The 27,902-nt window shown below is 37.7% G+C and overlaps 3 protein-coding genes across 11 annotated transcripts in view; 2 read left to right on the top strand and 1 right to left on the bottom strand.

The window, feature by feature from the left end:
* ppm1ba (protein phosphatase, Mg2+/Mn2+ dependent, 1Ba) overlaps positions 1-2,069 on the top strand; it is a 32,309-nt gene extending 30,240 nt beyond the window's left edge. For all 3 annotated transcript variants that reach the window (XM_052613296.1, XM_052613298.1, XM_052613297.1), the window contains one exon: positions 767-2,069. In XM_052613296.1, coding sequence (XP_052469256.1) covers positions 767-796 — 30 coding nt within the window. In that variant the 3' untranslated portion in view covers positions 797-2,069. The remainder of the gene's footprint in view (positions 1-766) is intronic.
* A 4,340-nt stretch (positions 2,070-6,409) lies between these two features.
* On the bottom strand, positions 6,410-13,717 carry prepl (prolyl endopeptidase like). Of its 3 annotated transcripts, XM_052613287.1 has the most exons (14): positions 13,439-13,717; positions 12,848-12,976; positions 12,692-12,758; positions 12,400-12,612; positions 12,197-12,323; positions 11,911-12,127; positions 11,629-11,820; positions 10,718-10,924; positions 10,470-10,645; positions 9,985-10,201; positions 9,755-9,901; positions 9,033-9,159; positions 6,942-7,024; positions 6,410-6,624 (listed from the first exon to the last, which is right to left on the bottom strand). In XM_052613287.1, exons 1-14 carry the CDS (start codon positions 13,538-13,540, stop codon positions 6,505-6,507), a joined length of 2,124 nt encoding a protein of 707 aa, XP_052469247.1. In that variant the 5' UTR covers positions 13,541-13,717; the 3' UTR covers positions 6,410-6,504. The 3 variants fall into 3 exon arrangements, with proteins under 3 accessions (XP_052469247.1, XP_052469249.1, XP_052469248.1); XM_052613288.1 differs by lacking the exons at positions 6,410-6,624; positions 6,942-7,024 and adding an exon at positions 8,824-8,944; XM_052613289.1 differs by lacking the exons at positions 12,692-12,758; positions 13,439-13,717 and having other exon boundaries at positions 12,848-12,975.
* A 612-nt stretch (positions 13,718-14,329) lies between these two features.
* camkmt (calmodulin-lysine N-methyltransferase) overlaps positions 14,330-27,902 on the top strand; it is a 93,998-nt gene continuing 80,425 nt past the window's right edge. Inside the window, exons 1-4 of one of the 5 annotated variants that reach the window (XM_052613293.1) lie at positions 14,330-14,501; positions 14,642-14,724; positions 14,871-15,049; positions 15,613-15,677. In XM_052613293.1, coding sequence (XP_052469253.1) covers positions 14,495-14,501; positions 14,642-14,724; positions 14,871-15,049; positions 15,613-15,677 — 334 coding nt within the window. In that variant the 5' untranslated portion in view covers positions 14,330-14,494. Of the gene's footprint in view, positions 14,502-14,578; positions 14,725-14,870; positions 15,050-15,612; positions 15,678-27,902 lie in introns of all 5 variants that reach the window. The other 4 variants (XM_052613291.1, XM_052613294.1, XM_052613292.1 and 1 more) reach the window with 4 other exon arrangements.

Genomic DNA, 27,902 nt, shown 5'->3' with positions numbered 1-27,902 from the left:
TAGCTGTAATGGAGCATTTGGGAGACCAGGGACAATGCATTTTTTTGCATCACAAAAAGGTTGGGGGCAATTGTGAAATTAAAATGAGATTGTTTTAAATGTGTAATGTTCATTTTAAATTTATAGTTTAAAGGTTTAGGACTTGATAGACATTAAAATATATCGTTGAGAGAACATATACTTTGCTGAATAATTGTTTGTACATCCTGAAACATTCAATGTATATTTTAATAAAAAGGATTTGACCTGTGCTAAATAATGTTTCTGTAGGTCCAAGTTTAGATTTTTTTTTTCTCAGTATGCATTTAGTAAGAATGCATTTATTTGATCAAAAATACAAATAAAACAGTAATATTGTGAAATTACGATTTAAAATAACTGTTTTATATTTTAATGTAATTTATTATTGATGGTAAAGCCAAATTTTCAGCAGCCAATGATCCTTCAATGATATTATCTTCAATTATGAAAACAGTTGTGCTGCTTAATACACACACACACACACACACACACACACACACACATATATAAATGATTGTTTGATTGATGAACAGAAAGTTTAAAATAACAGCATTTATTTGCTAGAATCTTTTGTGACATTGTTTTTACCTGTCTCTTTTAAACAATAATGCATCCTTGATTTATGAAAAAAAATAATAAAATCAAACCACAAACATTTAACCAGTAGTGTATTTAATAATTAAATTAGTCAAAGATGAGTGCCTTTGCCTGCTGATGGTCTTCTCTTTGTGGTGTTTCTCTGCAGAGTGCTGCTGACCTGGAGGACCCGTGGTAGTCGTCCCACCGGAGGAAAGAGCACCTTTTCTACACAAGACATTAGTCATGTTTCTTTTGTTCCAGTGAAACCAAGAGATTCAACGGACATTCTTTCAAGAGTCACAACACAACGGAGAAACAGTACAACCAAAAGCATTACAAACATACTTTTTTCTATTATATGAGGGAAAGAATGGAGTTCCAGTTTTAAAAACAAACTTAAACACAACAATAACAAAATACATCATACAATAAAAAAAACTCTTTTTCTCACTTTTTTGTGGTGGCTGTGGGTGTTCTTTTTGAAACGGAGGATGTTTTGGGAGATGGACCCATATACGTGCTGTGGTGCCTTTTCAAGTCATCTGCGAATTCAAGAGAGGTTTGTTAACGCCAGATGCCCTGGGGCCAGGATACAGTTGAGAAACTTGGCTACGTGAGACCACTGCAGCCCCTGGTATGGGGTTATGGATCATCACTGGCTTTAATTGAGGATATATTGACTGATGAATGCGTGTGGATCATGTTTTAAAGAATTGCTCCATTACTACATAGCCTGCGTGGAAAGATTTGAAGCTTGTCGGCCTTTTGCATCTTTCCTTTCACGTGCACTGACTGACCTTTAGGTAGAACCTCGGACTCGACTCTGCTTCGTTTTGCAGGTTATCACTTGATTGGTTGTTATAAGCTTTTTAATCCTGCTGTTTCAGAGAATATAGAATATATAGAGAGAAATATATATAAATTCATATATATATTTTTTATTTTTCCCAAGTTTGATGTTCTTTGTGGCTTAACATGTGAAGCAATAGAGTTGTGTTGGTGGTGACCGATGAGCGTGCCACATTGTGTGAATTACTTTAGACACACTGAGATTTGTTGATGTACTTGTGTAACCCAGCCCCCCAAGAACTGTGGGTGATGTTGGCTAAAAGGGATTGTAAGTACCCACCAAAGCCACGCAGCTTCTCTCAGCTCCCCATCTGTATTATATCTCTGTCTTCTTCCGTATCAGCCCTCACTTTCACAATGCAGATGTGAACTTACAGCAACCCGCCTTCTTTTTTTCCCCTCAAGAGTATATTGTGAAGTGGTGTTTTTTGTTTTGGTTAGCCGATCATAAAAATACTAGCTTTGTGATGAATTCACAGAATATTTTCTGGTTCATCATGCAAGTGTAATGTTGGTTTTGCTAATATATATATTTTCAGCAGTAAATGGACTATAGTACTCACTGGCCTCAGAACCTGAAAGGTGATGTTAAGCAGAACAATAAAGATTCAGGAAAAGCAGTCTTGCTCCTCATGTTTAATCACATTGGAAAAGGCCTGGACGGCAAGAAATTGTCTGACTGAACGTAAAGCAGACAGCTGCTGGTTGATTTGTTTTTGTGTGCATTTTAGGAGGTGATAGTGCAATAATAGACTGAAATTATTTCAAATTATGGTTCTCTTAGTGAAAGTTTGGCCATAAAATACAAAAATATGTATGTATAGATGTTGTGATCTGTATTTCTGAGTAAACAAAGCTGAATATACAGTGCTGATCTACATGACCTGTTAAGTGACAACAGATTTGATGTCTCTAGCAAAAGTTGGCAAATGTAATGATTATTTAATCAAAGCACTCATTCAATCAGCCTTGGACCTTAGAAACTTGACTTTGTTGTGAAGCGATTAAACAAAGTGTTGTAGGTTAGATTACAATTTTTTTTAGACTGAGAAAGTGCTTTCAAGTTTTGTGTGCGATATGCATCGTATGGTCAGTGAGCAGACTGTGGGTGGTATGTGGCTCCATTAGTCCGAGGCTAAAAATGCATTATGGCTAGTAATGTGTGCTATGCTATATAGGGCATCATGAAAGCCTGTTCTGAAAATCGCAGAACAAGTTTTGGTTTAATTTGGATTTTATTTAGTTCCAGACCTATGGTAAAGATAAAAAAGTTCTGTACCTGTAACAAGGAATGCATTGTATAATTTAAGAGCAGCTGCATTAACAGCCGTTCATTCAAATTAAAATATCATTGCACCAAATATTCGTCTTGGTGTAATCAGGCACTTTTTTTTAATAAGAGTAATATAAGAGTTTGCAAGCTAGTTGTTATTTACTTATTTTTCCTCATTATTACCAGTATTATTTTACTATTATTTATGTGATTATATTATAAATATTTTGAATTAGCTTTTTTAGATTTTCAGTTTTCATTTTAATTTAAATAGTATTTTAGTAGATTTAAAATTTTTATTCTACCGTTTTCAGGAATCATTGCTATTTTTTTTTTACATATATATAATTTCAACTATTTCAATTGTCAAAAACAATTTTTAAAACATGTTTTTTTTTATAATAATATGATTATTAAAATATTTTGTTTTGAAGTTGCCCAAAACAATGTAAATTAGGCAAAAAATCTATATTTTTGGTAATGATTATAAGACTTAAAATATATATATATTTTTTAAATATATAATGCGACATTAACATTAATAAAAATATACTTAAGTTGCACTTTACATTAGTTGCATTATAAGTTGGACAGGATTCTTAATTTGTTAAGTCTTGTAGAGATCTGATTACAAGGGAATCTGTCAAATGGGAAACTAAATAGTTTAAAAGTAAAAGTTTGCCAGCCAATTTGTCAAAGTAAAAAAGCTAGCTGGCTAACTCTCCGGCTTTAGTTTGCTAATTAAAGTGTTACATGTTAGAGTTAAAGGCATTGCGGTTATTTTCAGAGGGGTGTGAGAATCCTGTGTAGAGAGTTGTCTGCAACACTAAAGCATTGTAAACTGTCACTTTGTGGCATAGCCAATGCCAAGATTGAGTTACCTGATTTTCCAATAATATGTAGCCAAGGCAGTGTGTGATTGGCCTTACTAACCTCTGCCACATTCCTCTGGGAGGGGTATTATTGTGTGTTGAGAGGGATGGAGACTGAAAGGAGGACGAGTACACTCCGATCAAGCTGTATGCTGGGATGCCCAAAGAGGTCCTGATGTTATATTCCAGCAAAGTGTGCTACTGCATCCCTCCAGAGATTATTTTCTGGCTGATCATTATATGCATCTTGGCCCTTATTGCCATGAGCATTACAATTGTGGCGCTGTCACCTTGATGCAAGAGCTGGTGGCAGCAGTCTCCGGTCTATCAGGTTAATCCACGATCATTCAAAGATTCAAATGCTGATGGTGTTTGAGATCTCAAAGGTAAGTGTTGATCTTTAAGGTAAAACACTACAGCCTAATAGAGTAAAAAAAAAAAAAAAAAAAAATTTACATGAAACAATGGGAAATTGTTATTACCCATTATTACAGTGTTATATTTGTATTAAATGCCAGTTTTCATTTAATTTTTTTTGTTTTGGTAAAGTTAATTTTTATTTTGTTAAAATTTATTTTAAATTATTTCTATTTTAATTTGAGTAATTTTCGTACTTGAATTTGCATATATATATATATATTTATATATATAAAATATCCCTTGTTTCATATTTCAAAATGCTAAATACAAAATCCTACATAATGTACATTTGGAGATGTATATATATATATATATGTGTGTGTGTAGTGTTACTTTGAGAACTCAATGTACCTGCACACATCATAATGTGCTAATGTAAGAAAACTGGCCTAACAAAAAAAAAAAAGACAGGAAAAAGTAAGTAGTGTATCATGCTGGCCTGAAAAACAATGATCTTTTCAGTAGCTGGGAGTTCCCTCCAGCTGTAGCGTTATTTGAGAAGTGAGTGTAGATGGCTTGGACGGGCACACAAAAGCCATGCTTCTCCTTCACAATGGTTCTGTCCTGCAGCATATTCTGTTTCAAGTAAGAGGGGGTTGTTTAAATGCGCTTCTGTAATAGGTATAATTATGTCTACACATGCCATAAAGTACATAAAACTGATTTTACAGCTGTACATTACAGGGTGATGATTAGTATTTTACTTTGAAACATGTCTACACAAAGCAAAAACTGTGGATAAGACAAAGCACCAGCTTATGTTCTACAAGAGACTAATAACTTTGACAATCTAAAATGTTCACATTTAGATATTAAAAGATTGGAACGATTATAAAGGTTGTTGTGATCGAGATAAATTAATTGTTGAATACAGAACAAACGTATACAGTGTATGACTTCAGGAATAAAGGACAAACGGAGTCATTTTGAGAACATTAAAGCAACCTGGATCAGCCCTTTCTACAACTCTCATATGAGAGACTTTGGATATGACGTGGAGGACTTTACCGTGGAGTGATGAACATTAGCCTTCAAGCTTTTTAACAAAAAGGCTCTTTATGCAGATCTGCAATCCACCATACCGTATCATGTTTCATTACTACCATGGGCCCTCTTTGATCTTTCTTCCACATCTGTCTAATAGGATATAATCCATTTCTGTCTGAAGAAGTGGTTGGATGGGTTCTGCATGGTCGCTGTGAAACATGCTTGAGGGAGGCCACATATTCGAGAAATGAACCCCAGGTTGACCCTGACCAAGATCCAGTAAGCCCAACAATGCTATACAACCAGGTGAAAATGTAAACATTCAGTTTACACACTTATTTTTTGTAGCACTTCATCTGCCAGAGTCAAAAATGTTCTCCGAATTCATTCAGGAGGAGTCCTATTAATGTTCTTTGTTCTCACAATGTCATTTAAGGATTACTAGTGCATATTTCAATGGATTTACTGGCAAGTCATTCCCATTATCCTAATTCCAGACGATTTCAAAGCCATTGAAGATCTAGGGAAATAACTGTGTGGTCTTGGCTCTCTTCAGTGATTTGTCTTTCTGCTCCTCATGGACTTGTGAGAATTAACTTAATGTTCACAGGTTCAACGCAAGTTAAAACTGATCATCTGTGACATGCGTATTACAATAGGAAATCACTTTTATTCATCCCTCAGTTTGGAAGTACATACAAAAATGGCGTTTTATGTACTTGCAACGTAAGTCTTTGGGGCAAGACTTTTTAGATTTAAAAGCAGTGCTTGTATTTCTGTAAAAGCATTATTTCATACACAAATATCTAGTTTGAGCAGTAAAAGTTGCCCTTTCAGTGGTCCTTTAATTGTTTGTATAGTGGAGGGACTGCTGGTCTAGGTAGAAGGAATTCTTGGATTTATATTCCGCACAGATTTTAATCCTTTTTTTAAATGTGTACAATCCCCTGCCTTACCCCATTGACTTCCATTGAAAACTGTTGTGCTTAGTATTAGGACGTCGCAGAGTGTTATGATTATGAAGAAATAGAAAAAACCATGAGGTACTATGGCACAAGCGATGTCGCTGAAAGAGAGCTGTAACTTCCTGATGATCTGTCCGGAAATCAAGCCAAACGCTTGTTTCATTTATGGATTTCAAAAATGCCAGAGGGAAAATGGCCAAACTGGTTGGTGAGTGACCAGATAGATGTCTGTCAGTACATTAAGAATCAGATCACTTCAAATATTTAAACAGTGCCAAAGTCCTGCCCACTTTGAAATCTCATTGGTCAACTGAACTGTACATTGAACATTAAGTGTCTTACTGTCTATACTGTTTGTGTTCCGTGTGAACTGACAAGTTGACAAACAGTATATGGACATCTATCTGTCAAATGCAAGCTGTTCTTTTAATTAAAAAACTAACTTCTATGCAACAAAATAAATGTTTGGTTTATTAAGAAAAATAAGTACAACTTTTTGTCTGGTTTTTCACTCACACATACAGTACACACACATAATTTAGTTTCGTGGTCTGTGAGACTTTCCAGTCAGGTTATTTGACCTCTCTTTTTGTCTCCGTCGAGTTTTTTGGTGGTCTAGTCCAAGTTCTGTGTAAAGAAAGGCTAACTGTCGGGCACTCTGTGAAAAAAAAATAAAAAATAAACCATGTCAAAGCTGTAAACACAAGTTGTTAGTCTCACTAATAGTATTCTAGCAACAGTACAGTATACATGGAAGTGTGACATCAAACAGAGAAAAATGTATATCTATAATGCTAAAATTAAGTTTTACATGATCACAAAGTTTATGTAATGAAAACCTTAATGATTGATCCAAAGCTTTATAACAGCCAGCATGGTGAAGTATTATGCTCGAGTGTGTTAACATTGGAAGCAGGTAATGTAACAATTCATTTTAATAAGGTGCAGGATGATTCAAATTGAGTTTGTATGTACCTCATTCAAGGACAAATTAAAATCCTCTGGGCCAAAGTGATCGCCTCCTGGCTGCAGGTCCAGAATGACAACTGGGACACGTGCTACTCGTTCAACATGTCAAATAAAAAGGCACAGGTGAACATGTATTTTAAACTGACATCAGTTACAGAGGCTTTTGTAGAAATGCAGCCACAATGTTTTTCATTTATGAGAAAATTTTGAAAGAGATTTTGAAGAATAGTAACAAATCCGTTGCTTGTAGCCAATGACTTCTATGGTAAGAGGGAAAAGTAATGGTTACCAACAATCTTCAAAAAAAAAAAAAAAAAAAATATATATATATATATATATATATATATATATATATATATATATATAACTTTTTTTTTATTATTTTTTTCTTAACAAAATGAGGGTGAGAAAATGATGAAATTTCAGGTGAACCATACATAACAACGTTTTACATGTAGTTAATATTATTTACATTTAACTGGAGTCTTTGAATGCATGTTAATTTATTTTTTTTTTTTTTAGTATTAATTTCCTTGTGTGTAAAAGAGTATTCTTTTGGTATTATTTATATTTATACTAATATAATTATTTTAACTTTTTATTTTATTTTAATTATTTTATCTTTTTAGTTTTCATTCAATTTTATTTAGTTATTTTTTGTACTCCTTTTCATTCATTTTATTTGTTTTTTTATTTTATATCAATTTAAATAATTTTAGTACCTCAGTAGTATTTCAGTTAGTTCCTCATGAAACAGGAATTATTTTCATCTAATATTTAATATCTTATTTTATTTTTTAACAATTATTTTTGTAGTTTTAGTTAACAAAAACACTGGTGTAAAACTTTTTAATAAGGAAAAAGTTAGTAAATCTCCTTTAAATGTAAGATGCAAAAAAAAATATATATATATTAATGGTAGATAAATAAAGAAATTGCAGTACACTATTTTATGTTTGTTATGGGACCAAACACACTGAATCTGTAAGACTAGACTGACAATATCCAAGCGTAATCCGGTACACTGGCTCTCCATCACAACACCTGGGCATCACATCCAGCACTTGAAACAGAGTGGATGATGAGAGGCTGCCATGCAGGTGCGCTTGGCCCACTCCTTTGCCTGGCTGCCTTGTTTCCCCACGGCGATGGGATCTCTATGAAGTGAAGCTGACTGTAAAAATCATATGCCTAATCCTTAAAACTCTGTGATCTGCCTCTTATCTGCAGTGCGGCCGCCGGTGTCTCTCTCCATCCCGCTCCTCCTCACGGACGCATGTTTGACAAGCCTCCTCCTGACCTTGGCACAGTCTAGTGTATTATTCCTTATCTCCTAGCCTGATAGACTGATAGAACAATCTAATCATCTGAGCTGGCAGCATATGTGATCAGAGAGAGGAATGGGACAGATTAGAGGAACTTTAGTTTTTTTCTTTGTGTGTGGGGTGTTAGAGAAGGTGTCTGTGTGTTTAATAAAGATAATTAATGGCACACAGATGGAGAGGAAGTCTAACGGAGGGGGTCTGGACTAAGATGTGCTGACAGCGTCTCACACAAGCTGACCTCAGGTTGATATGGAGAGGAATCGCTCCACATCACCTGTTTCCAGATCAGTGCTCTTCTCTCCTGAGGAGAGAGTGTAAGTGCTTCTCTTAAGCCCAGGGGTTTATTTGAGAGCTGGGACTACAGCCAGTGACCTCCAAGTTCATTTCCATTATACTTCACTTGGTTTAGAAGTAGTTTTTAATACTGCAGCTGTAATGTTTTGATACTATCATTCACTTTGTAGGTTAATGAGATTCCAGATATATGATCAAATACACCAGTGTTCAATTAATATCATCATCCATCTTTATTGTCTAGTTGATTGAACAATCACCATAAATATATTTACTTATTGATTATTATTGTTTTTTTTGTCACACTGCTGTAGCAATGCTCCAGTCAAGGCTGTGCATTACAGTGATGATTTGTAATAGTCCACTTTGTGCACACCTCTTACCTGTGGGCTAAATGGCTTTATTTCATGTGTCATATTCAATATGAGAAGTGCAAAAATGTTTAAAAAGGCTGAATAGAGCATTTTTTTTAACTCACTGTTAACACCGTCCCGAGTGGTACACACTTGGATGGCCTTCTTTAGTCTTTGCACATACTTCATGACTCCAGATAAAGGAACTCTACGGTCCTCTGAGTATGCAGTGATCAACGTGGATGGGTAAAGCTGTTAAAGAAAAGAAACGGTTGACTTCTGATTCTGAATGATAAGACTCACACTGCAGACAACCAATCAAAAGTTTGTGTTAGTACGGTTTTTACTGGTTTTTACTCTTGTGCTTAGCAAGACTGCATTTATTTGATCAAAAATACAGTATGAACTGTATATTTATAAAATATTATTATAGTTTTCTATTGGAATATATTTTAAAAAGTAATTTATTCCTGTGAATTTTCCGCATCATTACTCCGGTTTTCAGGATCACATGATCCTTCAGAAATCATAATGTAATATGCTCATTATAATTTGCTGATTTGCTGCTCTGGAGACATTTATTATTATTATCAAATCAATGTTGAAAACAGTTTTGCTGCTTAATATTGAAACAGTGATGCAATTATTTTTTCAGTATGTTGAATAGAATATTAACTGCGTTTATTTGAAATAGAATTTTTTTGTAACATTATAAATGCATTTACTGTCACTTTTGACCAATTTAACACATCCTTTCAAGTATTAATTTCTATTAGGAAAAAAAATCATACTGATTCATACTGACAAACGTTTTAAAGGTAGCAGTAGTGTCATCTGAGTGATTTACCTGAGGTATAATGTTGTGACAGGGACAGTAAGAGGCAATGTTATCCCTGTGTTCCCTCATAAGGGGGTCTCCCCACTCCCCTCTCTCCTCTATAGTAAGTGGCAAGGAAGGATCTTGCATTGTGCCAAGAACATCCAGAAAAGGTGCCTGCCGAGAATTACAACTTCATATAACTATGAAAACAAGGCTCAGGGAATGTGTAAGAAATGGTGTATTAATTAAAGATCCACCTGTAGAATTACAGCTTTGAGAAGCTGTGGGTTATGGTTGCACAACGCCCCCGCTAGGACAGCTCCAGCACTGCGAGCAGTGAGGGCAGTAAGAGCAGGACTGGACACTCCCAAGTGATGAAGAGTCTGAATGCAGGCAGCAAGATCCTCCACTCCCCTCCGCTTCTGTAGCACAGAACCTGCTTGATGCCACGCTAGACCACGCTCACCACCGCCCCTAACCAACACGAAACACACTGTAAAGATGCATTTCCATGCTTCTGTTGGTATTAATACTCCAGGACTACAAATCCCAAGTATTTCATCATTCACAACTGTCCACAAAATTGTAATATTTAAACTGTAATACTTCAGAATATATGTGTGTTTGCTGAAATTTTGATCAAATAAATTCAGTTTTGCATAAGAGACTTATTTTAAATATGAAAACATTTTCAATGGTAATGTACCTATGAAAAAAGATGATTCGAGTTGTAGTTCAGTACCTGACATGGCAGTAGGCCAGAGCCCAGCCGTCCTCCAGCAGCATTCTCTTCTCAGGACTGAAGGCCATACTGAGATCAACACCATAAGCTCCATAGACATGCAGGAGCAGTGGAGCCTTGTGCAGCTCAGATAATGCTGGCATGTGGAGGAGAGTCAAAGGCACCATTGTACCATCCTGAAAACACAGGCATTGGGTTGCATTTTGTACCACTAGCTTTAAGACTTCTCGCATATAAATGACTCATACCTGACTGGTTGCCTGCAGACGTGTCGTGTTAAACTCAGTGAGGGAGATGTGCTTGGTGTTGTCCTCCGTTACAGAGAGCTTTTGTTCTCTGGACGAAAAGAGGTAGCGTACAGGTGGGTGCACTGGAGAGGACAGGAGGAAACCAAATGTACCTCTGTCCACAGTTCCAACACGCTGAGGTGATAAATCACAGGCCCAGTGAGGAAGCTATGATCAAAACAGAAACATTAATGGAGTCTACAGCCTTTTATTATATCAAAGAGATTTACTGAATGTGAAGTTTCAGGTTGATATTCATGGCGAAAAATGAATAAAAGCAAAATTTTAACTTGATAACATGAATAAAATACCTTCTAAGAAAAAGAACGCAAAGATAAACTATATTATACAACTGACTAAAAGTGCATGCTTACTTCATAGTAAAGATTTCAAGGTTCAATGACGATATTCTAGGTCTTTCAAAATCTATGCTGTATTTCAAATTAATAATTTAACTAACATTTAAAAAATTTAGGATCAGTAAGTTTTTTTTATTTATTTTTTAAATTAGTGTCTTATGCTCACCAAGGCTGCATTTAGGTGATAAAAAAATACATTAAAAAAAGTAATATTGTGAAATATTACAAAGTAACTCGTCTATTGTCATTTATATTAATGTCAAAGCTGAATTTTCAGCTTTATTAAGCATCCCGTCTTCAGTGTCACATGATCTTTCAGAAATGTTTAATGGTAATGCATATATACATCATTACGGTCTCTAGGACCTAATACGAACAAATGCATCAATAAAAAATCAAGTACTATCGAGTAAAACACATCTACAATCTAAATAAAACATGTCTCTTTAACTCAGCATCTTTAAAACACACTCGAGGCTGTTTTGTATGTGAATTTGTGATTCTTCTTCACACCTGGTGAGTGTTAAACTGACGGGGCTCTTTTGTGGTAAGAGTCTGGATCTGAACTCGACACTGTGAATCTTTCACTGTGAACACACAGTGATCCTGAAGCAGCTCCATATCTTTAATGACTGTTCCAGGAACAGCACTGAACAACGGCACCCAGTGTGGCATTGATGGCGAGGCTAAAGGTGCCCTAAGCAGCTTGAGATTAGAGAAAAAATGATATAAACACAGTTATAATTTCGTTCTGAACAATACTGCTTAAGTCTCATACAATACTGATCCTCTTACCTGATACTCTTGGTTTTCTCCAGTGTTAGCAAGGATGAACAGGCAGTTGTCCGAGTGCTCCACGTGGTAAAGCAGTCCAGGTTGACGGGACTGGATGAGGGTGGGGAACAAGAGTGGAGTCTTGCTGTCAACAAACCACACCTCAGAGCTGATCTTACTGCAGCAGTTAATGGTCACCAGCCTCTGGTCTCTGGAACGACTGACCTCCACAAAGAACCTGAGGAACGGGCAGAAGACCACATCAATGCTAACCAAAAGCACTCTTCACCGACAATTAGACACTTACTCTGGATCCTTTTCTTCATAAACGAGGGTGGTTTTGACCTCAGAATTACTGAGATGAAGACGGAAAACACATAGGCAGCGAAGAGTCTCCTGTGTGCTGTAGTAGAGGACATCATCTGTGGCCCATTCTGCACAGAGAGAGGACAACACAGGAGGAAAAGAATGCTACTTTGTCAAGAAAGTTTCAATTATAGTAGATCTTACCGAAGCTGAGGACATTGTCTAAAACCAACGGGGCCTTTTGACGAAGGATGAGGCCACCTAAATGAACCAACACACATCTGGTCTCCTCGTGGTGGTCTTTCTTTACAGTGACGGCCAGCATGGTCTCTGAGGGAGAGAGTCTGACCCTCTGGATGGTTCCATATCCATCTCCTCCCCAATCTGCATTGAACACCTCCAACATCTCCTGATCATCTGTAAGCAAACATTGCCTTGTTTCTAGTTGGAATGTTAAAAACTGTGTTTACTTTGGTTTCTTTTAAGTATCTTTCACCGTGTCCCAGGGTCGATCTGTAAATCCCTTTGCCATCTTCAAAGTATACATGATGCCGTCCCTGGAACTTGAGAAGATGTTGAGGGAATAAACATTCAGATTATTAATTTATGAGATTATATAATTCACACACACTGCATCACTTCATTTACTTACCTCTGAATTTTCTGGTACAACTGCAAACCTCCTGTGAACCGAATGCAATCTTCTTTTAAAACGCTGCTCTTGATCTCTGAGTTTCTGTAGCTGGTCTTTAGACAGCTCCACTGTAGTCTGAGAAGATCCCTAAATCATCAAAGTCTGTTTTTATTATTATGTATGCCATTGTACGTGTGTGTGTCAATATATATATATATATATATATATATATATATATATATATATATATATATATATATATATTAGTAATAATTAAAAATAATCATATATTTCTAACCTTAATTTCTTGATCTTGATTAAAAAATGTTATGCATTAACTTTACATTAATATTGAGGGTATGTTGGCTGTTTCTACATTTTAATATATCTTTGAATACATGCTTTAACATCTCCCATGTCATCTGACTTCGTAATGATGCAGACATGATTTATTCTGCCTTCGGATTTACAGTCTGCTGCTAGTTTTGTCCTTTCCATGTCTGTATTCGTACTATTGTAAGTAACATATCTTTCATTGCAGCTTATGTAAAATACAAAGGGCAACAGTACATGAGACGAAAACATAACAGTGAGTTAAGGCGATCCTACCTCAGTGTACAACCGCGAGATTAATGGGTGTATATTCCTCCGATGTATATTGCGTGAAAATGACCGCAAAAGCAGCAGACAAGACGAACTTATCAGATTCATTTAATGCAGCAATATGTCACTATCTAATTAGTGTTTGATTATAAATAGTCGGCGTCTTACTGCTGCCTTAACAGTCATATACAGTGCATTGAGATTCTGCGTATCACATTCAAAACACTAACTTCCCTTCTGCCCATGTGCTGCTATGTGTGTAGAACCAGTGCTGCATTTACACTAGCGTTGTCTGTTCTTTTGATTCGAATCTTTTAAATTAATCGGTTGAATCGGTTCACAAAACCGGTCTCAATGATTCATTTAGCAATCAGACTGAATCAGTCCGAGCGGTTGTAGAATCAACCATAGACGTAATAAATGCATTATTTATTGTGTATTTAATTTATTTATTATGTCTATGGAATCAACAACTCTGACATGAACCGACTTCTTTGGACATTAATGAAAACGAACCAAGAACAGATTAGGGAACTGAATTAGCTGATAAAAGTATTTGTTTATTGTTTAATGTGAAGTGCAATTAATATTTAGTTTCTAAATTGCTTATTTATGAGCTGAATGGCTGCAACAATCTCAGCTGGAACAAATGAATTTAAAATAAACACCGCTATTCCAGAATATGCGCACCATTAATGTGGCTGTACAGTATTTCAAAACTAATATACAACGAAAAAAGCTTTTTGAATCTGTTGTTTAAAACTTGTTCAAAAGAACCGATTCGCGGAAATGAGTCGGACTCCCCATCACGAATGGCGCTAAAATATGACATCTGGTCCAGGCAAGAGTAATCGAATCATCAATCATAGATGATAGCCGGTAGAGCGGAGTGTTCGATGACTGTGGTAGTAAACTGGATTTCCTTTCTTCCTGCAACAAGAGGAGGAGGCGGTGTACGGAAGTAGCATGGGATTGTATTACTAAGCAACAGAGACCAGCGCATTACCGGCTAATTGGTAAAAACGTTAGTAAACGTCGACTTTAACCACATTCAGAGAACATATGCCAAGTAAGCCTTCGCTTAGACTCTGCATTCCGTTGTCGTTTGTTGTTATACTGTGATAAGCTTTTTTCCGCATGAAATAGGATCATATCGAGCAGGTTGCTCTGTCATGAATAAATGTAAAGATCCCCCGTTTGCTGCGACAGAAATGCATGCGAACAATCTCCAAAATCACGACCCTCACTGTGGAACCGATGTGGCCCGTGCACGCTGGGCTCTTCTGCGACAGGTGACTCTCCTTCGATATACAGCTGATTGCATGTAACGTTATTTGGTTCAATAAGCGTAAATGTAATGCGTTATACAATGCGTTTTTCACCTTAGAGATATGGATTTGTCTCAGTGGTAGTATTTTATGCGTCTCTCACAATGCAGGTTCTGAAGCAGAAGCAGCTCGACAGTGCAGATGTTCAGCAGGTGTCTGTGCGGAGGTTCTCCTCCTTTAACCTGTTCTCCAGGAGCAGGGTCACTCCCTCAGAGACAGAGGAGACATCGGAGGGGCAGTGGGTGGAGTACAGAAGTGCAATCTTTCCTCAGTACAGTGCCTTACTCAGGTATGCTGGAGAAAGTGTTGAGTACAGTTACAGGTTATAGGTATATGGACTTATAGGTTTAAGTCATAGGTCTCAGAAAAGCAAATTCTGCCATCTTTTACTTCCTTGTGTTGTTCTAAACCCATATCCCCCCCCCCCCCCCCCTGTCAAACACAAAATATTTTTTGAACTATGCTCACTTCTTTTTTTCATGCAATGAAAGTGAACAGAGACCAGAGTTGTCAAACTCCAGAAAATAATAATAATAATAATATAATAAAAAAGCACCATAGAAGAACCATAAAGGTTATCATATGACGTATATTCCAAGTTTAAATGAAATCATGCTAAGTCAGAAATCATGCTAAGTATGAAAATATTTCACACATTTCACATTTTTCTCTGAAAATATTTTTATTTCAGAATGGGTGAATAAACTATTAGAAAATGTAAAAAAAAAAAATGTTTTTGTTGAACTGCTTCGTTAAGTCTTTTGATTATGGTATTATAATTATTAACACTAATGTTTTGTAATTATTTCATTATATATTTAAAACTCTAACATTCTTATTAACGCATTTCAGAGACAATCTTGGACCAATTAGAGTGGATGAGGTGCTCAGCAGCTTTGACAACACAGGAAATGTCTGTGAGTGACTCTTCTGTGCATGTTCATGTATTCATACGGCAGTTTTTATTTTTTTTGTAATCTTAAACAGAACATATCCTATGGCAGGCAGCAGGAGGTCAGATCAAGCTGCAGCTCCATCATCCACCAGGGGCAGGCACACTTGAGCCTTAGAAGCACCTAATTATCAGCAACTTATTGACTCCTGTCTGTGACAGGAGTGTTAAAGTAAATTCCCAGCACATGTCTGAACAGTCATAGCGTTCACTGTTCAGGAGTCAGTATGTTGTATGGCTGGCAATAATTAAATAAGCAATGTAGATGTCAGGGAAAATTACAAATATTTAAGTTAAGTGAGTATAGGGGACTGAACAACGTTGCAGAAACAGTTAACTGATTCATTGCCTGCCATGAATTGTAATTCAGGTGTACTGTAAACAAACTTTATGCAGTATACAAGTTTAGATGTTCTATACAGCAGTGTGTTGTGTAGCTGACTCTATGATAAATTTGCTGTGCAAAGTTAAAACACAATAACTACAATTTTGTCCAAACTGAAATATGATGAAAATCCAGTCTCTAAGGCTATGATCTATACTGTAACTGAAGCCATTTTCCTTAAATTAAGCAATTATAATTACTGTGCTTTTTCTTTGAAGTGCAGTACTGAAATGACAGTTCACTCAGGAATCTAAATTCTGTCGTTATTTACTGACCCTCATCTTATTCCAAACCTGTATGACCTGTATGTATTTAATTTTTCTGTTGAGCACACAAGCAGTTTTCAGCAGATACCCCAGTGGCTCAGATGTTTTTAGATCATTTTTTTTGTCAGATGTCCAGGTTAGTGTGGTCCTGTACTGATTTCCAGTTGTTTGTGGACTGATATGTCTTGAAATATTTGGCTCTTTTACTGGATTAGTGAAAAGGGGCGGCATGGCTCTCTTCGACGGCAGGGTCATCGCTTCTCTTTTCAGACCTTCCTCTCAACCACCCTTAATTGATCTTACGCATTGGTAAGCCCAAACATCTCCCCCTATGTCCTTGTCAGCTCAGCTGGGCAGGCTCATTGTCTACAAAGGGGGGTGCCCCATGTATTACCCACACTACATACCCATTTTAAAGTCCTCGTCTCAGGATTTGACAAGCCGAAAGGTCTCTATGTCCTCTGAGGCACTGAATGTGGATTAGCTATCCAAATGTATGGATTACGGTGATCCAACTTGTCAGGGTTGACGGTGCTGTGGGTTTAAGTGCTGTTGTTTCCAGCAGGGATCAAGAGGGACACAGAAGGTCTTATCTGAACATGCTGGGTGGACATGAAGAGCTTTAGAGAGGCTTGTTGACCACTGGTTTGGATTCAAACCACTCCTCCACTGTCATGTGCTCGGGTCAGAGTTGGTTTAAAAACTAAAGAGAAAATGTAGTTGTTGCATACGTAGTCTGGAATTGCGATACTTATTTCAGAAGGGCTCTTTGAAGCCAGATAATGTAGTTACAACATCTACCAGCAGGTGCCAACCAGACAGTAGGTGCTTTCACACAGTCTCTTCCAGAAAATTAACTTGTACATTGTCATTTAGAGATCATGTGTGAACAAAGCATGAGATTACCAGTATAAGCATGTAAGAAATTGTTTTTTTCAAACGTGAGAAAACGTTGCAGATGGCTTGGCGTCATTGATGATTGCTATGGCTCAACATTTTGCCCCAGCAGCACCAAATAAGTCAAAGAAGTAAAAAAAAATGTCAAATTGCACAGATAGTGAAAATAAATTGCATCTCCTTTACCATTTACTGGTATTTTGCTGCTGAGAAGTGAATGTAACAATAAAAATAGAATACTGTTTTTTTTTTTTTTTTTTACTAAATAAATAATAAATGTCCAATGTTTGAAAGTGGCCTTTACTATCCAGCCAGACCTTGAACTCTTTTGCCAGGTTGGACCGCAATGGTTCAACAAATAGTCAACAAACAACCACCTGGTTGATTAGTGAATTCAGCTAGTTAACACTCTCAGAAAAGTTGTATCATTAATTCAGCATATTAGCATATTTCATTGAGTTAATTTTCACAAAATACAAAACTCAGTGGGTACTGGTAGGATACTATTAGCCAGTCTAGTCTTTATCCTGCGTCCCGAGTTAAAACATTCTTCAGAGGGGTCACGTGATGAGGTGGAGGAACTGATCCAATTTAAAATCACGACGTCAGACTTACTAACAGTCTAAGCAGGGTTTCCTCAGAACCACAATCACAAATCCACGTGTGATGGTGACTTTTTCATATCTTAGTAAGTAATTAGTGTGTGTGTGTGTATTTTTATTTGAATCATGACTTTGTTTGTGTGTGTCCTATGGTCTCCACTCACATGCCGGTCTGTTTTTACCCCCTGCTTGGGCAATTATGTAGATTGGGGGACCCAGTGTACTGATAGCTCAGTATGAGGCTGTCCAACGAGGCCTGGTTAGACCTGCAGAGGTCAGAGGTCTGGCTCTCCATCTCTGCCTTATTCTCCTCTCCTGTGTTGGTGAGAGTTAATTAACGCTGGTCTCAGGCTGTTTACAGGATGGCACGCTGACCAGACTCAGGCCCTCATTACTGCAGACCTGCCTTATGAACGTGTGCAGGCAGGGTCCACAATTAACACTCATGAAGCGCCGAATTCCAGTCAGAATTGCCTTTGGCGAGTGAATAAAACAGTTTCTCGCCAGTTGGCTGTAAGCTTTATTAGGAACTGTCTCATTATTGTAAGAATCATGAACAATTGAAATCATTCATATATATATATATATATATATATATATATATATAATACACCCACCCACCATTTCACTTTGTCACTTTCCACAGGGCCTTGTTTTTATAGTATTATGACTTTAATTTCATAGTACCATATTCTTTATTCTCATAATTTGGATTAAAATATTACATCTTTAAGACGTTAAAACTAAGATTTTTATCACATTCAGTTATAGTGTACTATATTCTAATGCTACATATACATATATATTTTTGTTGTTATATTGTCATGTGACACTAAAATGTTTTTTTCAGTTAATTCAAAGTTAGTTTATAACCCTGTGTGTAAGAGCTCTGTGTCAGAGTGTCCAAAGCTCATCGTACACAGTGAAAGTGGCTTCAATCAGTGCCACTGGTGAAAAGGCAAAAAACTGCTTTCATATAAAGCAACCTACAGGAAATTCTGCATGTGTTTGAGTGACCCACAGCTGACCAGGACTCTTTGCTGAATGATAAATGACTGACCCATAATATTGTTATGTGAAGCTTTATTATAAAACAAAACATTCTTTTTTTTTACTGGCTATGTGCAATATGGCATTATAAAAGGATTTGGTTCTCTATATAAGGGCAAGTTTATAATCAAATGCTCTTAATTATGGCTACAGGGGTCAGCAGTGGGGTGAACTGTATTAGAGCTAAAAGATGTGATAAAGAGAACCCTGAAGGAAAAAAATTAAAATACTAGACTTTGCAGGGATATTGTGTGGTGTGTAATGCCACAGTAATTACCAACATACCTTAGTAGCCAGATAACACTTTTTTTCTTTTGTTGCAAAGGTCCCTTTTAGTCTGGAATTAGAAGGGAGGGAGTGAAAGAAGAAAGTAATAACACCCTAGAAATTCACTCTCCAGACTTGATTATTAGACATTTCCCCCATCATTTTTTTTCTCACGTTTTATGCACCTTTGCCCCTCATGCATTACATTTGTGACTATTCACTTACTGTGAACTAACTAGCCTCAAAAGTAACGCTAGACTTTGATGAGGGAAAGACTTGATTTTTTTTTTTTTTTTTTTTTGGAGGTTTTTGAATACAGACATAATAACAACAGAACTTTGTGCACTTATAAAATAAAGATAACAAACAAGGTGTGCTGTCTTCAGCCCTTGTCTGCACTGATCTTCATTTACAAACACGTCATTAAAATGAACTGTAACTCCATGAATACTCAACGAAGAGACATGAGAGATATATCTATAGAAAGCTTGACATGCTTTTAAACGAAATAAGTGTCACCGAAAACAAATATTCTGTGATAAAGTAATCCATATGAAAACAACGCGATGTCCGTTTTCCACGTCTCCCTTCATTATATCTAAGGTGACCACACCCCCGCGCTGAATGCTCTATTCAGATTACAGTTGAACTTCCATGATATGTGTGCAGCAATTATAATGTACTGTGATGCATGTCCCAAAAAGCATTCTGTTGTACCACAACCAAAGAACCATAGTAGCATCGTGGTACATTCAAGCAGCTTTATTTTTTTGTATGGAGAACAACAGGTTACCCATAGGTCTCTCCTTCTCTGTGAGTCAATGTGTGTTGCTCCCATTGGACTTGTAAGTGATTAATGTAATGCAGTTAATTTGTCTCTCATTTTTCTGTCTATCAGAGTGCACTTTTCTGTCATCACATTGGTATGTTTGTGGACCCCCCCTCAAATGCTCATGTTCACCCTTTGGCCTGTATCGAGCCCCCCACCCCCTTGATTTGCCTAGCAACCATGCCAGGACTCCAGTAGCCCTAATGTACTTGATGATGTTTTAAAATAAATAGATCATTTATCTGATTAGCGTCTTGGTGGAGAACAAGGCATGTGAATAGCCACCTCTTACTCAGAGCTTGGGCAGCACTCCAAAAAACTGGGAGGGAAGTGTGTGTGCGCTTTCTGAATGTATGTTTGTCTGTAAAGCACTCAATGTAATGACTCTCTCACACACTTATTTTTGTAAGTGCTGTCTTTTGGTTTACATGTATGTGAGCTAATTTCCCAAATTAACATGCCTAATGTGTTTTTTGGATAGGCTTTTGTGTTTTAGAGACATTCATTTGAATAATTTGTATATTATATTTAGTTTAAAACTTATCTGCTTTATTCTTATATGATGAAAAATTGATAACAACACATGTATATATCTCTTGTTTAATTATAAATCAAAAACAGGGTTTATTTTGGATTTACTTTTATTTTACCTTTTTTATCTTCTTTTATGCACTAAACTTGGGTCAATATCATAAGCCCAAATTCATTTTCATGTTATGGGCAATAACTGATAAATGGCTAAAATTCTGTACTTTTTTTTTCTAAATCAATTAAAAATGACACTGAAAAAAAAAAAAACATTCTGTAAGTGAATGTACTACAGCTTCACAAGTACAGTATATGAAACTGATATTCATTTTGAGACTTTTTGTTCCATTTAACAATTTTATTAAAATATTTGGCTTGTAAGGATTAATTTTAAGTGTTCACAAGTGGTTCACAATTCCAGTCGCTCCCACTTTGAACATTTTGTATGAATATCTCATTACTTCAGACATTTTTTCTCTTCGACCGTAAGTGCCCGGCAAAATGGACTTTACAGGATATTCCGCCATGGTTCAAGTTTGCAAGGAACGTATACGTTCCATTTAAAGATCATTAAAGTATGCGAGACATGAATTTAAAATTGTACATATTTACAGAGTTCTATTATGTCACACTTCACATTTGTCTAGTTTCGTCTAGACAAGTGTGAAGACACTGCAAGCGTAGTGCAAATCCATGAATGAATGTTCTGAAGTGAAGTAAACTTCAATGGGTTTTCTGGGTTCAGGGAGCGGGGAGTAATGAACACTGTGTAGGGACCCAGTCAGTCTGAACACAGTTCATGCATTGAGCTCTCTTCTAATGAGCTGATGATCTGAATCAGGTGTGTTATATAAGAGAGTCATGCAAAATATGCATTTATACGATCTTTATCAAATAAATATAACAATTTTTTTTAAAAAAAAATAACATTGATACTCCGAATGAATTGTTAAGTTTTACCTTGGCAGCATAGATCACATACATTATGTTTCAAATCAACCAGCTTTGTCTGATTGTTGTCAAGGTCAGTTCTTTTAAGGTTGCGGACATTGGTGAAGATTGCTAAGTCGCTTGGTGTGTCATTGACAGCTGATTGGGGGCTTCTTGAAACACTCCCCCTTTCCATTCCCCCCCAGTTGGACTCGGGGCAGCCTGCCTTTTGTATTTGACCAGCCAGCCCGAAAGCTGGGGGCCGGTACGGCTCGGAGGGAGAGCCAATGTGGAGAAAGGGAGCGAAGAAAAGGAGAGAAGTAATTACATCCAGTCATTGAGTTCTGAAGCCCCCCCTACACACAGGTTCATTACAGGGGCCCTGCACTGGCGACAAAACGTCGGCCATTTGGAGCGAAAGGAGCAGGAATGTTTTGGAGGAATATGACACCTCCAGATCCCTGCGCTGGCAAGAGAAGCAAGATTAAGAAGCCCACAGCCCCTGCTTTTGGGTTCAGCGCAGAGGAGTTGTATAGAAGCGGGCTGATTGCATGGCTTGCCTATTGTCTGTACTTTTTCATATGTACCGCAAGCCGCTTCACATCGCTAGCTTTTCAGGACAGGACAGAGGCCCCACAATTTTGCTTCTTGCCCATACTTCTCTTACTTTTCAAACCCTCTAGGTAGAATTTTGTGTCTTATTATAAAAGTATAAACATGTTTGAAGAGTTCCCCCAAAAATGAAAACTGACCTGTTTACTCAAACTCATGTTTTTCCAATCCTGAATAACTTGGATAGTGAAACAGCTTAGTATTATTATTATTTTTTGTCCAACCAATATGGGACCCCAAATGTTTCCCCCCAAATCAGTTTTTGACCCCATTGACTTTCATTGAATGGAGGAAAACATTCTTCAGAATATCATCTTAGTGTTTGGCAGATGACAAAATAAATACAGGTTTAGAACAACATGAGGGTGATGATTTCTGGCCTTGGTGTGAATGGATATAGTTTCCTCTTTCTACCTTCTCACCTAGCTCTAAGTGGCCCACCTCTGTTCCAGCAGATTGGTTCCTGTCTCATTGTCTTGATGGAGTCATGAGGGGACGTAATCTTCAGTAGAAAGGAGAAGTCATTTATTAGTCCCAGCCCAGGGGTTCATGCTTCACAAAATGCATTGAGCGTAGCCTGACCAATCGGAACGCAGAATCTTTCACCCACCTCTCCCTGCCCATCCGGCCCAAAAGGATCATGTGGGATTGCTGTAGTGCCTGTCCAATGGCCAGATGATGCCAAGCCTCCCCACTGAGCTTTTTAGTTACATGACTGTCAATCCCATCTCAAAAAAATTGTTTTTCAAAAGTAACGTCATTTTCATATATCTGACTGCCGTTTGAGAGACGCACTATTGTTTTGTAAGTACTCCAGTTTAAGAGCCTATGGACACCCAGCCCTTTTCCAGCACACAATCACATCACACTCTGTATAACAATTTGTGGCACACAATGATACTCGTACATGCGCACACACACACCCACATTCCCTCCAAACAATCTAGTCGATGCTTTTTCGCTGCTTTGCCAAGTGGCTTTTTACAACTGTTCCACAATGGAGAAGCTAATTACTGTAGATTTGGAGAGCTGGTTAATTGATCGGGCTAGCGTCCTAATTGCATCTCTCTTACCTGGGGCCTCTGAAATGGCAGTGAATGCCTCTCACATGACCTCTGTGTTTTGACACAGTGAGAAAAACACATTGCTGAAACTCTTCACAGGGATACTTGTGGAGAGAAGGCATGTTTATTTAGGTGTTTTTTTTTTTTTTTTTTTTTAGATCGGCCATTTATAAACCTCTTGTGGTGGTTATACGGTGGTCTCTGCTCTAATTGTTTTAGCTTTTTTAATTGTGCCAGAGTCTGACAAGCGTCCAGTTGGGGGCACTCTCAGACTTAGCAAAATGGTTAGTTTGGCCTTATCTGATCGGTCAAACATTCCCCCGTTGTGCATTTAGTATGTAAAAGGTCTAAAAACACCTGGTTTATTAGAAATTCCGCCCCTTTTACTTTCTAGAACTTTGAATGACTCGATGTGGTGCTAAAATTGGAATCGGTTAACATACTAGATTGACTCTTAATTCCTCTCGTGATGAAGATATTAATTGAGGAGTGTCACATTACATTGTGTGAAGAGGTAATTCAGTCTGTCTGAACTCATGCACTTGTTCTGCCGCTCACTCACTCTCATTTTAACGCTTGTGTGCGCATCGATGATGTGCCGTTACCCTTGCTGCGAGTATGAGCTGAAACCCATAGCGTGCTCCAAAGTGGGACATCACTAATCAATGCGAATCATTTAAGTCCATTCTCTCCTGTGCCACAAAACCCAGTGTTTTAGCAATCAATTCAAAACAAGTGACAACTGCTTTTCCAGTGCACGTAGCTGTGCAAGAAAGTATTTGTAGGGAACGAATACGCGAATGAGCCTGAACCCGACAGGAATGCGCGCATATGTGTGTGCGTTGTTGTAGTCGCATGCATGTTTTCGGCTGCTTTTTCTCTTCAGTTAAACGCCCGTCTACATTTGTGTGTACTCTTGTGTGTATACAAGAGCTCTGCATCAGATTGAATTAGCCAGTATTGTCCTGCTCACTAAAAGGGGGCTATGCTATTAGCAACCTTTCTAAGGACTGCCGCATCCTGCACTAGGCAATCAGATCACTCAAGAGCCTCTTTCCCCTGCCGTGACCTGGGCTCCGGGCCCACGTCTGGTAAAGACCGCTTCTCTAATGTTCCTCTCCAGCCTCTACTAAGCCCCCACCAGCCAGCGGCAAGCCCCCTGCGTCCTTCACCTCACACAGGGGAAGAAAGACAAGGTCATGCACATGGAGAAATAAAGGAGAAATGATTCCCATTCAATTGAGGTGAAGCATTCCATTTAGCAGCTAGCCCCGGGCTGCCACCGGGAGAGAGCTCTAACTGGCCAGTGCATGCACCATGCACATTGCCCAACTGTGGGTGCACATTATTTAGAGAGCCTGAATGCATGGCTTTGACAGGCTATTACTGTAAATAATGAAGAGATGGGCTGCAGATATGAAGTGATCAGACACAAGCTTGTGGCCATGAGAGAGAAACTGAAAGGGTGTGGAACGGAAGGACAGTTGTATTGTTCTCTTCTCTGCCATTGTTGGCTCTGATATAAGACTCATTCTTTTCTGCTGTCTGTTGTTTATAGTTTTTGTGTCAGTCATGGCTTAAAACTCTTGCAAAAAAGTACTTTGAATATAAATTATGGTACGGTTATTATGGTATCTGATGGCAGCATCATGGTATTTTAATATATATTATGGCACAGAATGACTTTTATATTTATATTAAGTCATACAATTTTCGTGTGGTACTCCAATGTATGTCAAAGAATATGCCCAAAAGTTGATAATTTATATGGTATAGAATAGAATATTTCAAAATATATGAATAATTTAAATAAAATAAAACCTCAAATAATTTCATTTAATTTTGGGGTTAAATGTGACTTTTCACAAAAGATGGTGCTTTTTTGAGATGACACTTCCTAATTGGCTCCAGGAATCAGCCTGGTAGAAGAAAAGAGTGAAGATGCAGGAGGGGTGGATGGGAGGAAATATTAATCTCTTGAGTAGACAATGTTGTTTTTTGTCTGGATATACAGAAGTTCATTATTAATATTGATAAGAGACGGACAGCGAGGGAAAATGACAATGTCTATCACACATATGTGTACACACACACACACACAGACAGGGTCAGTCATAACAGCGGGCAGGCTCCATTACTCCCACAGTCGGAGTGTTAAGTGCTGTCCTGGTGTCAGTGGAAGATCAATGGCCAGTACTGTGTCGCAGTCAACGCAGGCCTGCCAAACAGCCCCGGGGTCAGAGGTCACTCAGCCAGACGGTCCAGAGGGCGTGGTGGTCCTTAGGGGGTGGCATCACCACAGTGACCCATCGATACCCAGGCGGGGCAACAGAGTGCTAATGCCCTGCTGATGGAGGAGCTCCCTGCCCCCGAGGACCATTAGAGAGAAACACACAAACACAAGTGTGCACATGATGCATTTACACCTCACCCTTCTCTTACAGATACATACATGCCGCTGCACTTTAAAAGAGTGACCCCAAGCGCACGATAGGCCGCCCTGAGCATGTCACCTTTGCTGTAGTACACAATCATCAAAGACAAGCGTGGACTCTATCAATTTGGCTTGCAGTCTGTCTTAGTGACAAGTGCATTACAGATACTCAGAGATATTGATCAGATGTCCATATGGCCAACAATTCCCTCAACTTTTCACGTCTACAGAGACGGCTTGTCAGTTTAGATGTGTCTCACACACTAACCCTTCTGGTTATTAAACACAAAAGGGGCATTGGGACTTCATTGTAATTCATTGTAACTCACACGAAGCAAAATCCTTTCATTTAATTTTTTTTAATGTTGTGCTTTGGAATACAGTATGCATTATAAAACTGCCCTACTACTTCTTCAAATAGGACTAAGCAGGGACCTTGAAATTTGGAAATTTGGATCTCCGTGTGTGTGTGTGTGTGTGTGTGTAAAAGATTAATAACTGTTTTTAGTGACCGTTACTAATCTTTTCTGCGTTCTGCGCTCAAATTATTTCGAATTTGCATATGAAATTGATATCTAACCTGAAGGATCCATGCATCTAATCTTGCTTTTTCTTACTACACACTTTAAATCTCACACTGACAGTACAGTGAGAACTGATCTAATCTCAATCCCAATCATACAAGCAGGTGTTTTAGTTTGAGAGTGTTTAGATGAGTGAAACGTACAGTACAGCTGCTGGTCAGTACAGATACTCTGAGGTCATCATTGCTGCTGGATTTGTAATAGCACTCTAGTGTTCCTTCTCCACTCTCAGCCTCCATCTACCTACAATCTAGTGACCTCTATCACTCTACCTCTTCTCCCTCTCTCACCTCTTTCACTCGATTTTGTATTTTGGGTAGCATTTTATTTCTTTCCTGCACTTTCTGGCGATGGCCTTGGGCTGTGAGCCTTCAAAAGGGCATGCTTTGCTCTTCCTTTTCACAGGACACAAATACTTGTAGAACATCTATATACACTACTGTACTTCTGGGGCTGGTTTTGAAAGTGGCTTATGATTACCAAGGCTGCATGTATTTGATCAGAAATACAGTCAACTTAATATTATGTAGTATTATTACAATTTTAAAAATAACTGTTTTCCATTTCAATATATTTTCAAATCTAATTTATCCCCGTGATGGCAAAGCTGAATTTTCAGCATCATTACTCCAGTCTTTACTCCAGTGTCACATGATCATTCAGAAAACATTATAATATGCTTATTTGGTGCTCAAGAAACATTTATTATTATTATTAATGTTGAAATGTTTAATATTTTTGCAGAAAATGATGAATTTATCTTTCAGTATTCATTGGTTATTTTAGTTTAGCTTAGCTTAGTTTAGTGATATAAAACTTCCCAATAAGCCCTTTTCTGCAATTGTAATGCATTTCCATATTAATGAGTTTTTCAAGTAACAAGCTCTAATTTGGATTGGAGCTGATTGGGATCTGTCCCAGTGTTTGGCATGTCTTAAAGGTTTTATGTTCTTTGGTGTCAAATGTAGAGATGCCCATGTGAATCGACGAGATACTGGCCTGAGTTATCGTAAATCCAACTATTTTGTTTTCATTCACTTTGAGCTTGTGATTGTGCAATTTTATCATTCAAAAAAAAAAAAAAAAAAATCCCCAAAATTACAAAAGTATGCTTGTTTCCACTCCACCAGCTGATTTCCCCATATATTAAAAGCTACCAACAGTGAGTACAAGTCAATTGCAGTTTACTCTGTATCCTTTCATCATGACAAAATGTCATGGGTATTAGCTAACTCCTGCTTTTATTTATTTCCATATTGTGTTCAATAATGCACAAAACCCCAAAACAGCCTTTTCTACAGCTGTTTGATGGTGAATATTCCTGCCCTTCAAAAGCACTCCACATACAGCAAGCTTGTTGATTGACCTCTTCAGGCCTCCGTACTGAGAGCTCGTTCAGTCTAGTACACAGATAAATCAATCAACAGTTACTCTGTGTGTGAGTGAGTGAGTGCCTGAATGCTTCTGCAGATGTTTACACAATGCTTCTAAATATCTGTATAAGAGATTCTCAGAAGAGTATCTGAGCATTTTGAGTCTATTTAATCGGTGATGCTGTATAAACGTCCACCACACAGACGTCAACAAACCAATTTGATAATATATACAAGTAGGCTTTGTATACCGAGCATCCTTGACGTCCAAGACACAACAAGATACTGAACTTGGAAACAAGTTTAAATTTATCTTCTGGAGTTGTGGGACAAAGCAGATGGATTTAGGTTTTGACGAAGCGTTTGTGA

The sequence above is a fragment of the Carassius gibelio genome, chromosome A13 (genome assembly GCF_023724105.1).
Source record: "Carassius gibelio isolate Cgi1373 ecotype wild population from Czech Republic chromosome A13, carGib1.2-hapl.c, whole genome shotgun sequence".
Classification (NCBI taxonomy): Eukaryota; Metazoa; Chordata; class Actinopteri; order Cypriniformes; family Cyprinidae; genus Carassius; species Carassius gibelio.
The sequence above is the reverse complement of the archived record's forward strand: the minus strand, read 5'-3'. Positions and strand labels throughout refer to the sequence as shown.

What these genes read in the sequence shown, in the direction of transcription:
- prepl (XM_052613287.1), bottom strand. Translation starts at nt 13,540, where the DNA reads ATGAATCTGATAAGTTCGTCTTGTCTGCTGCTTTTGCGGTCATTTTCA. An exon ending in CTGGCCTACTGCCATGTCAG is followed by an intron (nt 10,202 to 10,469) that starts GTACTGAACTAC and finishes CGTGTTGGTTAG; the next exon opens with GGGCGGTGGTGAGCGTGGTC. An exon ending in TTAATTTGTCCTTGAATGAG is followed by an intron (nt 6,625 to 6,941) that starts GTACATACAAAC and finishes TTTTTTTCACAG; the next exon opens with AGTGCCCGACAGTTAGCCTT.